The sequence below is a fragment of the Microtus pennsylvanicus genome, chromosome 1 (genome assembly GCF_037038515.1).
Source record: "Microtus pennsylvanicus isolate mMicPen1 chromosome 1, mMicPen1.hap1, whole genome shotgun sequence".
In the NCBI taxonomy this organism is placed as follows: Eukaryota; Metazoa; Chordata; class Mammalia; order Rodentia; family Cricetidae; genus Microtus; species Microtus pennsylvanicus.
The window spans coordinates 149,427,859-149,445,590 of NC_134579.1; the positions used below are offsets into that span (position 1 = coordinate 149,427,859).

Below are 17,732 nucleotides of genomic sequence, written 5' to 3' on the forward strand. Positions count from 1 at the left end.
GGAATAATAATAAACAGAAGGCTTAGTGAGCCTAAGTATTAGGAGTGTTGTCTTAGTTAGTTGATGCCACCTGGTCACTTTAAGAAAGTGGTAAATTGTGTGGCCTGTGGTTTTTAACCTTAGGAAAGATGGCTACCAGGCACGTGGACTTCTTATCCTGATGAGACATCAGCTAAGATGAAGGCAAACTATGTGGCTGGTATTAAAAATGTATCTATTTTATATGCTGAAATGTAGCAGACCTAATTTTTAAGGACCTGAATCATATATGTGTATGTATGCATAAAGCTAAAGGAAACTAAAATTATGTTATTAATAGATTTAACTACCAGTCTTTTAGTATGAGTTTTAAGCTAAATTTTTGTTACAGATTTTACAGAATTTTACCCATATCCACTGAACTTACAAATCTTGAGATAAAGACTATCTCCTCAATGTGCTAAATTATACATGAGGTCAGTTAATATTGAGTCATAATATCTTTTCAGGATAACAATCTGGGCTGAGATATGCAAACTGGGGACCCAACGCTATCCATTATGACTATAAGACTTTGATTTTTCTTAATCCATCCAAAAAAAACTGTCACCAACATTTAAATATAGCAAAGTCACTTAAACAGTTAATGGCTAAGAAATGTCTAATTAAAGCTTATGTATTATAGCAAGCTGAGACTTTTCAGCTCTACCACCTGGGATGGGTGCTCTCTGAAGAGCCTGTGGAATTCGTATATAGAATACATGTTCCTTTTCTTTTTAAAGAATTATCTACAGAAGCATTAGAAGCAGGTTCTATTATATTTTAAAATCCTAAATCGAAAGAATTTTTAGATGTAATTTTAGGTAAATACCCACAATGCATCTTTAAAATTCTTAAGAGGGAAAATTGTGGATAATTATCTATAGAATCCAAGTAACACGCTACTGTACCCTGTCAATTCTTATTAGTGAGAAACAAACAATAGACCCGCATTTTATCAAGAGGCACAGTAATTTCTATAGACTCTTTAGCAGTAAGGGATGACTTTTGAGAGACCACTTTAACAACTGCATTATTTAATAAATTAATAGTCTGTTCTTTTTAGATATTACATTGTTCTAGAATCTGAGAGCTTTCAGAAGGAAAGACATAGACGAGGAGCCTGGAGAGATGGCTCAGCACTGAAGAGTCCTGAGTTCCACTCCCAGCAGCCACATTGGTGGCTCACAACCATTTGTAATGATATCTGGCGCCCTCTTCTGGCCTGCAAGGGATATATGCAGGCAGAGCCCTGCATACATAATACATAGGCACAAATCTCCAGTAGTGAAACTCCAGGGCTTGAATGTATGTACAAGACCTTTTCCTCTCTATACTAAGCTGTACAAGTCTGCAGTTAAGGGGAAGTCTCTAATCCTAACCTTGTTTTTTTTTTGTTTTTTTGTTTTTTGTTTTTTTTGGCTACTGTAGTTCTGCTTCTAGCCAAGTCTTGTTAACTGAAGTGTGGTGAACCCAGGACATGGTTTCTGTGCTGACAAGCTCATCCTGAGAAAGGCTTTGGATTACAATGGGATCCTGAATACCCAGTGTAGTCCCCAGCCAGCTAGTAAAGACTTTTATTGGCTAAAACCAGTGTCTGAGCAGTCATCTCTGGTGAGTGTCCCACAACTGAATCTTACATTTACCATTTGGCTAGGTTGGTTAGTTAGTGAACTCTACAACCCACCACTGCCTGCTCCCTGGTGCTGGTGTCATAGGCATATGTGGCCATGACCAGCTTGTTGTATGAGTGCTGGGGATTTGAACTCGGGTCCTCATGCTTGCAAACCAAGTGCCCTTTTTTTTTGGTTTTTTAAAGACAGGGTTTCTCTGTATAGCTTTGGTGCCTGTCCTGGAACTACCTCTTATAGACCAGGCTAGCCTTGAACTCAGAGATCCTCCTGCCTCTGCCTCCTGAGTACTGGTAATAAAGGTGTGTGCCACCACCGCCTGACTTGCTCTGGCCTTCTGAATTATCTCTGTAGACCCTTGAAAGTGACTCTATACTTTTTTTTCATATTTTAAAGAGTTAGATGTGGCGTGTCTCAGATAAGGCTACACACTTCATAGCCAGAAACCCCAACTAGTTTTTCCTTCCCCTTGCTGCCCAGAAATCAGAGGTGACCAGCTGTGAGCATCAACTATGGGCTATGCATTAAGTGAGCCTATTGCTTCATGGTACAGGGTCTCTTTCTTCCCTTGGAAACTAAGGGGGACCTTGCTTTGTCTTAGGATCTGAAAGCTCTCTCGTCAGAACACCACCGTGCTGTTTGTGTTATCTACGGGGCTCTCACCTGAGGGACAGTCTGTCTCACTCTGTCCCTTGAATCACATTTTCTCACACCATCACATCAATCGGGATTTAACATCTCTCTCTTTGGGGGCAGGGACAGAGTTCAAGATAGGATTTCTCTGTATATCCTTGGCAGTCCAGGAAATCACTATCTAGAACCGGCTGGCCTCAAACTCAGTGATCCACTTGCCTCTGCATCCCAAGGGCTGGGATTAAAGGTGTGCATCACCACAGCAGGGCCAATCTGGATTTAAATCTAACAAGTATATTTATATTACACCATCACAGCATGGCCAATCTGAATTTAAATCTAACAAGTATATTTATATATATTTTTTTCAGAGAGCTTTAAAATGTACTATGCTAGATATTGTGGTGCAGACTTAGCAGCACTCAGGAGGCAGGGCAGGGAAAATCTGTGAGAATGGGGGTAGCCTGATCTACATAGAGAGTTCCAAGCCACCCAGAGCGACATAGTGACATTAAAAACCTTAGTCGCTCATTTATTTATGCGTTGATATGCACATGCATCTATTATCTCCTCTAGAGATCAAAGCACAACTTGCAGAAATAGAGTCACCAGGCTTGGTGGCTGGGTTTTTACCCACTGAGCCCTTAGAGGGCTTAGAATTTGCAAATTTACCATACTATCTATTATTTGCTTGTAACCCAGATGTTATGCCCTGCAATTCTGAAGGAAGCATAAACAACTTGGTTGACAGCCAGAGAATTTCTTCAGCCATGAGTCAAACACATACAGAAGGCAGTGGTTTTAATAAATTGACAAAAGAACAGTACCTATGAATCTAGGAAAAACAGACAATGATGAAAATCCTCTCGATGACATAATCAATTCATATTTACACTAACAAAAGAGAAATTCCACACACTGTTTCTCAGACTTTTAAGTCCATCAGTACTGTTTCTGAACCGCTATGATGCTGGACCCTAACATTTGGACCGATAACCAGTTCCTCACTGTGTTGGTTCAGAATGGTATTTTAAAAGTCATCCTCCTGATACCGGAGACGGCTCAGTGGAAAAGAGTACAGTCTGCTCTTCCAGAGGATCTAGGTTCAATTCTCACCACCCACATGCCAGCTTACAACTGCCTGTACCTCCAGCTTCAGAGAGTCCAACACCTTCACACAGATGACATACGTGCAGGCAAACACGAGTGCACATTAAATAAACATAAATAATTTTTTTAAAAAAATCATTTCTGGCTGGTGGTGATACACACGTTGATACCAGCACTAGGGAGGCAGTGGCAGGTGGAGTTTGAGGATAGCCTGGTCTACAGAGTGAGTTCCAGGACAGCCAGGGATGCACAGAGAGACTCTGTCTTGAAAAGCCAACAAAAGAAAAAAAACACCATTATGGCCTTCTTAGAGAGAATGGTGCATCACCTGCATCAGAGCTGTCTGGGTTTCTCTCCTAATAAGTTTGTTTGTTTGTTTGCTGTGTTCTGTTTGCTGAGTTTTAATCTTGAGCTGTGTGATTCTTCTGGATAGAATTTAGGATTCTTCTAGAAGGTATGTAAAGCCATTAAGCAAGGTGGAAAAAAGTTCTGTATTCTTTTCATCTTGAGATGTGTTCAGTAACTTGCACTCTGACGCCTTTTTCAACAGCCAATCAAAAATCTCATTTCGCATGTAAAAGAAAATGTATCCGGTGTGAAGCCGATTCTCCTGAATCAAGGCCTCTGGGATCTCAAACACTTGGACATCACTGTACAGGAGCCACGCCTGCCTTTGAAAGTCATACACATCGCTTACATAATGGCCTGAATCTTGGGAGCTCCCAAAATGGCTGACGACACCGACAAGCCTGTAGTTCTGGGGATCGGCTCCCAGTGCTGCGTTTTTTGAGTCAGTTTCAGTGTTTCTGGCTCCGGCGTCTTCCTCGGTACTGCGAACACTTTGAGGTGATGCCCAAGGCAGCAGTTCCGCGTGGATTCTACTCCCGTGCATCTGGAGGAGCTGTTCGGCAATTTCTTGAGATCCATCCAGGATGTTTTGTTCTTTAAGATCACACAAATAATTGGCCATCTCAGTTGCAGTGTAATGATCTGACTTTCCAAATACATTGATTTTCTCATACTTCTTAAATTCTGAATTCTTGGAGACCTGTTGAAGACCTATCTCTGCAAGACCTGGTATGTGGATGCTGAGAGGGTCGCACATCACTGAGTCCGGTGCTGACAATGTCTTCTCGCTGAGCATCCTGTTTTCTCTCTTTCCTGCCTTTGGCTCCAGTTTAGGACCATTTTCAAGGCCTCTCTGCCACTGCTCCTCACTGAGCTCCTCATACATCCTGTGCAAGGTTTGGACTTCAGCGTCCTCAGTGGATCCAACCTGTAGGACTGTGAAATCAATGAAGTCTGAAGCCACCCTCTTAGCTGGTATCGACTGGCTGAGGATGTCAGGCATCATCTCTTCAGAGACATTTGGGACACCAAAGGCCTCGTGAGGGGACTGACTGGTCAAGGGATATGGTGGCTTCGTGTTTTCATTGCAATGGGAAGAGACATCCAGATACTTTGAAATCTCAACTGGCTGCTGGCTCTTCACTAACAACCTGTTAGCAGTAAAGTGATAGCGTTTCAGATGAAGGATAAGGACCCTTGGGAGTCTCCTCAAAGTGTATCTGAGCACAGAATTCTTGTTCTTGCATTTCTCACAATTGCGCTCAATTTTTTCCGGTGTAAAGAAAAGATCAAGTGACTTCTGAATCGACAGAGGGTGTTCTTTTGTCCCTTGGTGCAGGTCAACGGAGAGGTAATTACTCACTTCAGTGTTGAAGGTCGCCTCACCACAGGCTTCACAAACAATAGAGCTATCCAGCTCTATTTCAAAATTAGCACTGACAGGACAAACAAACATTTTGGTGGAGGCAGTCCCAGCATATGCTGATGGAAAAAAATCATCAACTTCGTTTTCCCTCTCGGTAATGCACATGGCGTTGAGTTTCTCCACGTTCAGTTTCAACTGGTCTAAGCACTGACTTAAAAATTCATGGGCATCATTCTGTTCATCGCCCAAGAATGTGTCTGCAACAGTGGAAATGGATTTCTTCACATTTATGAGTAACTGTCCCTTGATCTCTACATCTCTGATGTCTTTCAAGACAAGAAGTTGGCTTAAGGGCTTGATGAGATCATCACAGGAAATTTTCTCCCATGGGATACCTTGTGTGAGCAAGTCCTTTGCGAAGGTTGGGATCCCAAAGACAGATTGTAAGATGGAATTCATGTAGCAGGTGTTTCCTAAATTGGGGAAGCCTTCACGTGTCAGCTGCTTTGCGCAAGTATCGAGAGGAGACTGGATATCGTTATGTATTGGGATCTCCTGGCTAAACTTGGATCCGCTTGCAAAAACAGTGTCGTCTAGGTCAAGCTTCCCGCAGGAGTTGGTACTGAATAACGGCTCAAGTTTCCAGTTGTTATGCATTTCCTGATCTCTTATAGGCATCAGCTTCTCTCCTTTGTTTCTTTTGTTCCTGGAGTTGTAGCTCTTGGATTTCTTTCTTGATTCGGTATTACTTTCTTTGAGAAAGACCTCATTCAATTCTACAGTGGATGTTGAGATCGTCTTCCGCTTCTTGTTCTGTTTCTCGGTTCTCTCTTCTTCAACATAACCGCTGGCGGAGTTTGCCATTGAAAGCGACATATTCATGGGGAACAGCGTCTCACTTTCTTGTGTGATATTCAAAGATCCACAAAATGTATCCTGGTGCTTCCGGCAAAATAGATCGCCGCTTTCAAGAACATCCGGATTCCTCTCTGGTTCCTCGAGTTGTTGGGATTCAGAAGGATGAACAGAATCCAGGACAGCCTTCAACTGTTCAACATCGAAGGCAGATAGCTTGTCGATGAGTAAGGACGTGTCATCTTTCAGAGTTAAATGCAGACGATGCAGTCCAGCCTCACAATAACTAACCACTACACCTGCAACATTACCACCCAGCGGGAAAACCCTTCTCCTTCCTTCCAACTTAAAGGAGACCACCAGACTAGCCTTCTGCTTCCTCTCCACTGTTTCGATGACTGCCTCTTTCCACTGAGAACCCCGGGTGTGCTTGCTCCGGTTCTTGCTTCGGATTTGGACGAAACCGTGTATCTTTAGAAGAGCCATTCTTTCTTCACAAAGAAAACACGTCTAATCTAAAAACAAACATACAAGAGCACGATGCACACTGAGATTATAGACTCAAAATGTATTCATCATAATTTCTTTTGTAAAACCAACTGACCAGAATTGGCTTTTAGTCTGCCTCAAGTACAACACTACAGAAAAACTTATATTTTTTGTTTAGTATTTACAACATTTATTGATTGATTACAATTAAGAAAATTGGAGTTACTTGTATCCTTTAAATAAAAAGACTATAATTGTGTATGTCCATGTGTGCGCATTTGTGCAAATGTGAGTGCAATGCCCTCAGAGTCCAGACTCCCCAGAACTGGCCTGCCAGGCAGCTTTCAACTGCCCTGTATGTGGACTAGAAACTGAACTTAAGTCTGTATTCGGAGACTCCTCATTCTTTACCCAGACCCGAATAATCACACAGAAACTATATGAATTATAACACTGTTCGGCTGATGACTCAGGCGTATTTCTACCTACCTCCTACATCTTAAATTAACCCATTTCTATTAATCTGTGTATTTCCACGAAGCTGTGGCCTACTGGTAAGATTCTGGCATCTGTCTCCTTTGGCAGCTACATGGTGTCTCTCTGACTCCACCCACTCTCTCTGTATCTCTCTTTGGATTTCCCACCTTGCTTTATTCTGCCCTACCATAAGCCAAAGCAGTTTCTTTATTAACCCATGGTAATAAAACATATTCACAGCATATAAAGGGGAATCCCACACCATGCTTAACACTGAGCTATAGATGCCGTGCCCGTTCTCTGGAAGACAGAGTTAGTTTGCTCATTTTTCTGTCCCAGTGTTTAATTGTCATGGGTGATTCTATTTGTCAACTTTCCACCACCAACCATCACCTGGAAACTGAGTCTCAATGAGTTTTTGTCTAGATCAGGTTGGCCTAGGGGATTGTCTAGGTTGCCTTAATAAGAATGGAAAGACTCAGGTTGAAAGTGAGTGACATTATGTCCTGCTTTAGGGCACCAAAGGACAGAAGAGTAGAGACAGAGTGTTGTGCACCGAGCATGTATGCATGTGTTCATTCTCAGCTATCTCATGTTCCTGCAGATGTGACTTCCCCAAAGGGATGACTATAACCTGTGACTGGGAACTGAAATAACTGCCCCCCCCCGCCGCCACGTTTCTCTAAAAGTTTTGTTTTCCACAGTGTTTCATTGTCTATAGAAAAAACAAAAGCTGTAAGTACCTTAAGGAAAATGTGGTAGGAGTACTTCTCTCACTGGTGCCTCTGTCCTCTGTCCTGATGCTGCTGCGGATACAATTGTAGTTCTGGTCAAATTCTACTCTCTCCTGCAAATGCGAAATGTAGAAAGATTGAGGCTGTGAGTGGTCAGCTCTGGTGCTGGCCTTTTGATTGCAGATTCAGGATTCAGAGACACAGTCCTGCAGTGGTCATATGATACACATCAATGAGTACATATGTGAATATATGAGGAGCTGAAGGCATAGGTCAGAGGTTAAAGCACTCAGCATTGACAAGAGCTAGATTCAATCCCTAGGATCACACACAGACAATTGTGGTCTATGTGACTATAAATGATGATAATTCCAGCACTGGAGGGGCTAAGCAATGGACAGGTGTGATACAAGAGTGGATATGAAGGGGAACACAGTCTCATGAGAAAGGAAGGAAAGGGAAGGGAAAGGGAAGGGAAGGAAAGAACAAAGAAAGAAAGGGAAAGGGAAAGGAAAGGAAAAAAGAGCAACACAAATCCTAAACCAAAGAAAAGAGATGGAAGGGAAGAGAGCAGTGTGAGGCCACCAAGGCTACATTAGACCAGTGTCAAAACTAACAAAATAGACTCCTATCTATCACCATGTACAAAACTCAGGTCCAAATGGATCAAAGACCTCAACATAAAGCCAGCCACACTGAATGTTATAGAAGAGAAAGTGGGAAGAACACTTAAATGCATTGGCACAGGGAACCACTTCCTAAATAGAACCCCAGCAGCACAGAAACGGAAAGAAACAATTAATAAATGGGACCTCCTGAAATTAAAAAGCTTCTGTAAAGCAAAGGATATGGTCAACAAGACAAAACGACAGCCTACAGAATGGGAAAAGATCTTCACTAACCCCACATCACACAGAGGTCTCATCTCCAAAACATACAAAGAACTCAAGAAACTGGACACCAAAAGATCACATAATCCAATATAAAAAAATGGAGTACAGACCTAAACAGAGAACTCTCAACAGAGGAATCTAAAATGGCTGAAACACACTTAAGGAAATGTTCAACATCCTTAGTCATCAGAGAAATGTAAATCAAAATAACTCTGAGATTCCATCTTACACCTGTAAGAATGGCCAAGATCAAAAACACTTATGACAACTTATGCTGGAAAGGTTATGGGGAAAAGGGAACACTTTTGCATTGCTGGTGGGAATGGAAGCTGGTACAATCACTTTGGATGTCAGTATGGTGATTTCTCAGAAAATTAGGAAATAACCTTTCTCAAGACCCAGTAATACTACTTTTGGGTATATATTCAAAGGATGCTCAATCGTGCCACAAGGACATGTGCTCAACTATGTTCATAGCAGCTTTGTTTGCCATAGCCAGAACCTAGAAACAACCTAAATGCCCCTCGACTGAAGAATGGATAAGGAAAATGTGGTACATTTACACAATGGAGTACTACACAGCAGGAAAAATAACGATATCTTGAATTTTGCAGGAAAATGGATGGAGCTAGAAAATATTATTTTGAGTGATGTAACCCAGACCCAGAAAGACAATTATCACATGTACTCACTCATATGTGGATTTTAAACATAAAGCAAAGAAAACCAGCCTACAAACCACAATCCCAGAGAACTTAGAAAACAATGAAGACACTAAGACAGACTCACATAGATCTAATCTACATAGGAAGTAAAAAGTAGAAAAAGACAAGATCTCCTGAGTAAATTGGGAGCATGGGGACCTTGGGGGAGGGTTGAAGGGGGGAGGGGAGAGGCAGGGAGGAGAGCAGAGAAAAATGTAGAGCTCAATAAATATCATGAAAAAAAACCACACCTCAACCTCAAAGACAGACACTCCCTCAGAGTAAAGGGTTGGGAAAAGGTTTTCCAATCAAATGGACCTAAGAAACAAGCGGGTGTAGCTATCCTAATATTTAACAAAATTGATTACAAGCTAAAATCAATCAGAAGAGATGGAGAAGGACACTTTATACTCATACCAGGAACAATTCATCAAGATGAAGTCTCAGTCCTAAATATCTATGCCCCTAATACAAGAGCACCTACATATGTAAAAGAAACATTACTAAAACTTAAATTGCACATCAAACCCCACACACTAATAGTAGGAGACTTCAACACTCCACTCTCACCAATGGACAGGTAAACCAGACAGAAACTTAACAGAGAAATAAGAGAACTAACAGATGTAATAAATCAGATGGACTTAACAGACATCTATAGAACACTCCACCCAAACACAAAAGAATATACCTTCTTCTCAGCACCTCATGGAACCTTCTCTAAAATTGATCACATACTCAGCAACAAAGCAAACCTCTACAGATGCAAAAAAATTAGAGTAACCCCCTGTGTCTTATCAGATCACCAGCAATTAAAGTTAGAATTCAACAACACCACTCTCAGAAAGCCTACAAACTCATGGAAATTGAACAGTCAACTACTGAACCACCCCTGAGTCAAGGAAGAAATAAAGAAAGAAATTAAAGTCTTCCTTGAATTCACTGAAAATGAAGGCACAATAAATCCAAACCTAAGAGACACTATGAAATCAGTGCTAAGAGGAAAGTTCATAGCACTAAGTGCCCACATAAAGAACACAGAAAAAGCTCACATTAGTGACTTAAGAGCACACCTGAATATTCTAGAACAAAAAGAAGCAAACTCACCCAGGAGGAGTAGAAGACTGGAAATAATCAAATTGGGGGCTGAAATCAACAAAATAAAAACAAAGAAAATGATACAAAAAATCAATGAAACAAAGAGCTGGTTCCTTAAGAAAATCAACAAGATTGACAAACCCTTGTCCAAACTAATCAAAAGGGAGGGAGAGAGAATATCCAAATTAACAAATCAGAAGTGAAAAGGGAACATAACAACAGACACTGAGGAAATTCAGAGAATCATTAGGTCTTACTACAAAAACCTATACTCCACAAAATTGGAAAATGTAAGAGAAATGGACAATTTTTTAGATATATACCATATACCAAAATTAAATCAAGACCAGGTTAGCCATTTAACTGGACCTATAAGCTGTGAAGAAATGGAAGCTGACATCAAAAACCTCCCCCACCCCCCCAAAAAACCCCAGGGCCAGATGGTTTTAGTGCAGAATTCTGCTAGAACTTCCAAGAAGAGTTAACACCTATACACATAATAGAAGCAGAAGGGGGCATTGGCAAACTCTTTTTATGTGGCTACAGTTACCCTGATACCAAAACCACACAAAGACTCAACCAAGAAAGAGAATTATAGGCCAATCTCACTCATGAACATGGATGCAAAAAACCTCAATAAAATACTGGCAAACCAAATCCAAGAACACGTCAAAAAAAAAATCCATCATGATCAAGTAAGCTTCATCCCAAAGATGCAAGGCTGGTTCAACATACGAAAATCTATCAATGCAATCCATCATATAAAGAAATTGAAAGAAAAAGACATATCATCATTTCATTAGATGCTGAAAAAGCATTTGAAAAAAGCCAACACCCCTTAATGATAAGGTATTGGAGAGATTGGAGATACAAGGGTCATACCTAGATATAATAAAAAGCAATATACAGCAAGCTGACAGCTAACATCAAATTAAATGGAGAGAAACTCAAAGTGATTCCACTAAAATCAGGAACAAGACAAGGCTGTCCACTCCTCCTTATCTCTTCAATATAGTGCTTGAAGTTCTAGCAATAGCAGTAAGACAACATAAGGAGATCAAGGGGATTCGAATAGGAAAGGAATAAGTCAAACTTTCGTCATTTGAAGATGATATGATAGTGTACATAAGTGACCCCAAAAACTCTACCAGAGAACTCCTACAGCTGATAAATACCTTCAGTGATGTGGCAGGATACAAGATCAACTAAAAAAGAAATCAGTAGCCGTCCTATATACAAAGTATAAAGAAGCAGAGAGGGAAATCAGAGAAACATAACCTTTCACAACAGCCACAAATAACACTATTTATATATAAAATACCTTAGGGTAACACTAACCAAGGAAGTGAAAGACCTATTTGTCAAGAACTTTAAGTCTTTGAAGAAAGAAATTGAAGAAGATACTAGAAAATAGAAAGATCTCCCATGCTCTTGGATAGGAAGGATCAACGTAGTAAAATGGCAATCCTACCAAAAGCAATCTATAGATTCAATGTAATCTCTATCAAAATCCAAACAGTTCTTCACAGACAGGCCTTGAAAGAACAATAATCAACTTCTTATGGAAAACAAAAAATCCAGGATAGCCCAAACAATCCTGTACAATAAAGGAACTTCTGGGGGCATTACCATCCCTGACATCTAGCTCTATTACAGAGCTATATTAATGAAAACAGCTTGGTATTGGCATAAAAACAGATACATTGACCAATGGAATTGAATTAAAGACCCAGATATTAATCAACACATTTATGAACATCTGATTTTTGACAAAGAAGCTAAAATTATGCAATGAAAAAAAGAAAGCATCTTCAACAAATGGTGCTGGCATAACTGGATGTCAACATGTAGAATAATGAATAAAGCTACAGAGAAACCCTGTCTCAAAAAAAAAAAGAAAGAAAGAAAGAAAGAAAGAAAGAAAGAAAGAAAGAAAGAAAGAAGGGGGAACAAACAACAACAAAACCCCACATAATAACTATTAAAAAGAAAACTGAAAAACAGAGCTACACTGTGATCCAGCTATGGCTCTGAATGTCTATCCGGAGGAATCAATATCAGGGTACAACATGAGGCCTGAACACCTAGGAGGTTTTACGGAAAACAATTCAGCTGCAGGTGAATGAATAAGTAAAACAGGTGTGGAGATGAACACATATAGAAATACAATGGAGCTTGATTCAGCCAAAAAGAGGAACAATATTATATTATTTGCAGGAAAATTTGGAATGGAAATTGTTTTAAGCAAAAAATAAGCCAGATTCCATAATAATTCCATATTTCATTTTCTCTTGCACCTGCAGAACCTAGATTTTTTTTAAGGGCCTTAAAGTAGTGGAGCGACTTTCAAGAGAGAGGGCGAGGGCAGAGGATATAGATGAATAGTGGGGTTGCTTTTCTTAAAGCGCACACACATGCTACCGGGAGGGAAAACGGCAGGGAGAACAGGGGAGGAATTGGAGGGAAGGGAAACTGGGGTGGATTTGACCGAAATGTGTAAAAGATGGGGAGGGCACAAATGACCTGATTATATTATATGCCTCCATGAAATGTCATACTGAAGTCCATTGCTTTCTACAAATACGTGCTGATTTAAAACACTATTTTCTTCTTCTGAGAAAGGGTTTCATATAACCCAGGATAGCATCAGATTCACAAATGTAGCTAAGGAGGACCGCAAACTCCTGATCCGCCACATTTGGGGTTCCGGAATTACAGGAGTGTCCCATCATGCCCAGCTTGTACCAGACTGAGGCCCAAGCCAAGGACTTCGAGCATTCTGGGTCAGAACTCTCCCAAGGGAATTTTGCAGCTTCCCCTCAATCGTCTTCCCTGGTCGTTTGTTTGACCATTTCTTTCAAGGCGTCCCAAAGAACCTGCTCCCATTGGGCCTTCTGATATCCAATATACACCGTTAGTAACGCAACTCAAAAGAAATAATGCTTTACTTACCCCGACCTACTCAGGAATGTCACAGCCGTAGAGGGCTCAGGATCCTGCCGCAGGCCGACCACCAGGCGACAATCCTTAGAGTCACAGTGGGCGGGTATAGAGTAAGGGCCTGAGAGAACAAATAGATATCTTTAGGAAAGGGAAATAAACAGATAGATATCAATGAAAGGGGGTGGAACGAGAGAGCTGAGGTGGAGAGGGTTAGGGGAATATGTGGGAAGAGGTAGCTGGCCTGGAACTCACTGTGAGGTTCAGGCTGACTTTGAACGGGAAGCGCTACTCCCGTCCCGTCCTCCTGAGCACTGAGATCAGAAGGACAAGCCAGAGTGCCACGCCTGGAGGAGAAAATGCTTAATGGGGTTGTTTTTTCCGTAATGGAAAGAAATAGTTTCAATTTTAGTTTAGACAAATAGAGGAATTAAAATGGGCATTTCTGGCTGGGAGGTGGTGGGGCACGCCTTTAATCCCAGTACTCAGGAGGCAGAGCCAGGCGGATCTCTGTGAGTTTAAGGCCAGCCTGGTCTAAAAGAACTAGTTCCAGGACAGGCTCCAAAGACACAAAGAAAGTCTACCTCAACGAACAAACAAACAAACAAAGGCATTTCTCTAAGGGCTTATTAACCAGAGTGACTGATATAAAACTGAAGCCAAGGGTATTGTGATAAATGTTTTCTTATCTTTTTAAAAAATTTTTTCAGGCATATACACAGACAGAATATTGCATACATAATAAAAAATAAATATTAAAAAATTTTTTTGTTTACATAGTAAGTTCTAGGACAGCCAGAGGTATACAGTGATGTGTAAGACCCTGACTCAAAACAAAACAAAACAAAAACAAAAACAAAAAGAAAGAAAAAAGGAAACTGTTCTCAGATTACTCATTTTACAAATTATTTCTTTTGTGAGGTGGTGGTGGCACAAGCGTTTAATCCCAGCACTTGAGAGGCAGAGGCTGGTGGATCTCTGTGAGTTTAAGGCCAGCCTGATTGAGACTGAGTGCCAAGGCAGCCAGGGTTACACAGCGAAACCCTATCTTGAAAAACCAAAATAATTAAATTTTAAAAAATTTAAAAATTATTTCTTTGGGGCTGAAGAGATAGCTCAGTGGTTAAGAGCACTGACTGCTCTTCCAGAGGACTCTGGTTCAATTCCCAGCAACCACATGGCTGCTCACAACTGTCTGCAACTGCAACGCCAGTTCCAGGGGATCTAATGCCTTCATACAAATGCACATAAAATACTAAAAAAAAAGTTTTTTAAATTATTTCTTTCATTTCATGAGATTGGTTTTGTTTTGTTTTTCAAGACAGGGTTTCTCGGTGTAGCCCTGGCTGTCCTGGAACTAGCTCTGGCTATTTTATGAGATTATGATTATGTCACCCCAGACTTTCCCCCTCCAAAACCTTCTTTGCTCTCTTTCATGGCTTCTTTTTCATTAGTTGTCATTACGTACATACAGATGTGTGTACGGATGCATGCACACACATGGATATCACTGAGCACGTAAGCACACCATGCTCAATCTGTATGTTTCCAGGGCTGACCATTGGTACTGGATAACCCTGGGGAAGACTCTCTCTCCCCCTCTCAGCCTTCCCTAGCTGTCCATAGATCTCTGTGTAGGGCCGAGGACTCCCGGACTCACGCCTGTGCACTCTGACATGTCTATTGGTGTCGCCCTTGTTCAGCTCACCTTTGGGCAGTCACGTTGGTGAGACTTTATGCGTGTACCATCTGATGTTAGTCGACACGATCACAGCAAATCTCTGATTTTCGGCTCTTTCGATATTTTGGCCCCTCCTTTCAAAATATCCCGTGAGCCTTAACGTCGCCTGCGTGTTTCAGATTGCTCTACTAGCTGTGGTGCTTTGAATGGCACGTTTCCCACTAGTCTCACGGATCTGAATACCTGGTCTCTAGTTGGTAGCCCTGTCTGGGGAGGCTTGGGAGATGGAGCCTTGCTGGAGGAAGTGTGCCACGGGGGATGGACTTGGAGGATTCAAAAGCCATGTGCTGTTTCCACTGTACTCTTTGAAGATGTCGGTACCCAACCTGCAAGTTGTCATCTGACCTCCACATGTACACAGTTAGAGGAATACACACCCATACACACAAATGCAATAAGAAAAGCAGTGACCTAATGTTTACTCTCACTGGTAAGCATGTGTAACAGGGCTGGAGAGAGGGCTCCGTGATTAGGAGTACTCGCTGCTCTTCCAGAAGATCCGAGTTTAGCTCCCAGCACCCACATCAGGCGTAACACCACAACCACCACAGCCTGGGGTCTGATGGCCTTCTCATGTACCCACACGCGTGCAGCACGCACTGACACAAACAAGTGGATGAAAATACACCTTAGGGGCCTAAAGAGATGGCTCAGTGGTTAAGAGCACTGACTGCTCTTCCAAAGGTCCTGAGTTCAATTCCCAGCAACCACATGGCCGCTCACAACCACCTGTAATGAGGTGTGGTGCCCTCTTCTGGCCTCACACAGACAGAACACTTTATGCATAATAAATAAATAAATCTTAAAATATATGCTGTGTGTTAGATGTGATCCTTTGCGATCCACATGCGGCAGCATGGTTGGTTTGTCTACACCAGATCCACCACCAACACAGGATGGTCGCCCTGCTGAACGCCGCATACAGCAGGGTCACATGAGACCATAAAGCTGAAAGTCTCGCTTAGGCACGCACAGCGTCCTGGGCTACATTCCAGCACTGCAGAAACAACCACAGGGCGTGGTGCTGCACACCTTAATCCCTGCACTGAGGCTGAGGCAGGTGGATCTCTGTGAATTCAGGGCCAGCCTGGCTTACATGGTAGTCCAGGTCAGCTAAGGCTGTTTCAACCTGTACCAACAGCAATGGGTGATATTTGGTAAAAGATCACCTGAAGATCTCTAAGAAAGCGTGTATTTTAAGTGTTTTCACAACAGAGATAAATACATGTACTACTATGTAAACCAGGCTGGCCTCAGACAGCTTAGTGTGGCAACTCTAACATGTATCAAAACACTATAAATGCATGCATTGAATCTTCTGAGAGTTCTTTATTTCATATGTATGAACATTCTGCCTGTACCCTATCAGGAGGGCACTGGAACTCCTGGGCTGGAATTGCGGTTGCTTATGAGCCGCAGTGAGGGTGGTGGGTCCTCTCCAAGGGCAGCCACTGCTTCAACCCCTGAGCCATCTCCCCTGCCTCTGAGACTCACTTTTTCTTTTCCTTTCTTTCCTTTATTTTTTTCCCTTGAGACAACAGGGTTTCTCTGTGAAACAGTCCTGCCTGTCCTGGAACTCACTTTGTAGACCAGGCTGGCTTTGAACTCACAGAGATTCACCTGTCTCTGCTCCCCACACCCCGCATCCTGCCACCCTCTGAGTGCTGGGATTAAAGGTGTGTGCCACCACTGTCCTGCTAGACACTTGTCAATGGTTAACTGAAAACCAGCGGAAACGGCAGAGCTGGGAGATGTAACCGAGTTAGTAGAATGTCTGTCTAATATGCACGAAGCCCTGTGCCCACCACACAGCACTATCTGGGCACAGCAGTTCATGCTATTATTTCAACACTTGGTGGGTGAAGAGCGGAGAATTAGGACTTCAAGATTTCCTTAGCCTAAGACATGGTAAATTCAGGGCCAGCCTGGGCTACATAAGACCTTGTTCAACAAAGCAAAATGAGTCAGAAAAGAGAAACACGTACACAGAGACACATACAGGCGGGCACACGCCGCGAGCTGCACCCGGGTACTTACTCTGCTTTTTAAAGTTTGGTGTCTACCACCATCTAGTGGCTGCACGTAGCAACTGTTTACAGATTCACAGGCTCTGTAAAGACAATAAAAAGATGGGGTTTGTGCCTTTGGGAAAACACAGCTACAGCATTTACAGATATTAGTGACTTAGAAAACTTGTGTGTCCACATGGGCTTAGTTCCGCCGCTATTTTGATGGCTTTATTACTTCACCATGGGGAATGCCCACATGTAGACACAACACAGAATTGTAAAAGTCCAAGTTAAAACTGAATACATTTGGGTTGTTCAAGTATGCTGCATCCATATCCACATGCACACACATGTACACACATACGTACACATAAACACACACATATATCCACCTGTCTGCTCCCCAGGGCTGGGATTAAAGGCACGTGTCACCACCACTTGGCCATAAACTACATTTTTCACTTCTGCATTTTTTCAAGGTCTTTCTCACTTAAAATGAAACATATCATGACAGGTTCATCTAATTAAGTCAATTACTTCAGAAATCCCTTTTTGTTTTTTTTTGTTTTTTGCTTGTTTGTTATGTTTTACAAGACAGGCTTTCTCTATGTCCTGGCTGTCCTGGAACTTGCTTTGTAGAACAGGCTGGCCTAGAACTCACAGAGATCCGCCTGCCTCTGCCTCCT

At 41.9% G+C, this 17,732-nt stretch overlaps 1 protein-coding gene across 4 annotated transcripts in view; it reads right to left on the reverse strand.

The window, feature by feature from the left end:
* Window positions 1-1,437: 1,437 nt before the first annotated feature.
* LOC142860766 (ubiquitin carboxyl-terminal hydrolase 29-like) overlaps window positions 1,438-17,732 on the reverse strand; it is a 211,181-nt gene continuing 194,886 nt past the window's right edge. For 2 of the 4 annotated variants that reach the window (XM_075992504.1, XM_075992489.1), the window contains exons 4-7: window positions 17,075-17,147; window positions 13,309-13,417; window positions 7,671-7,867; window positions 1,444-6,476 (exon numbers count right to left, since the gene is read on the reverse strand). In XM_075992504.1, coding sequence (XP_075848619.1) covers window positions 3,829-6,447 — 2,619 coding nt within the window. In that variant the 5' untranslated portion in view covers window positions 6,448-6,476; window positions 7,671-7,867; window positions 13,309-13,417; window positions 17,075-17,147 and the 3' untranslated portion in view covers window positions 1,444-3,828. Of the gene's footprint in view, window positions 6,477-7,670; window positions 7,868-13,308; window positions 13,418-17,074; window positions 17,148-17,732 lie in introns of all 4 variants that reach the window. The other 2 variants (XM_075992510.1, XM_075992497.1) reach the window with 2 other exon arrangements.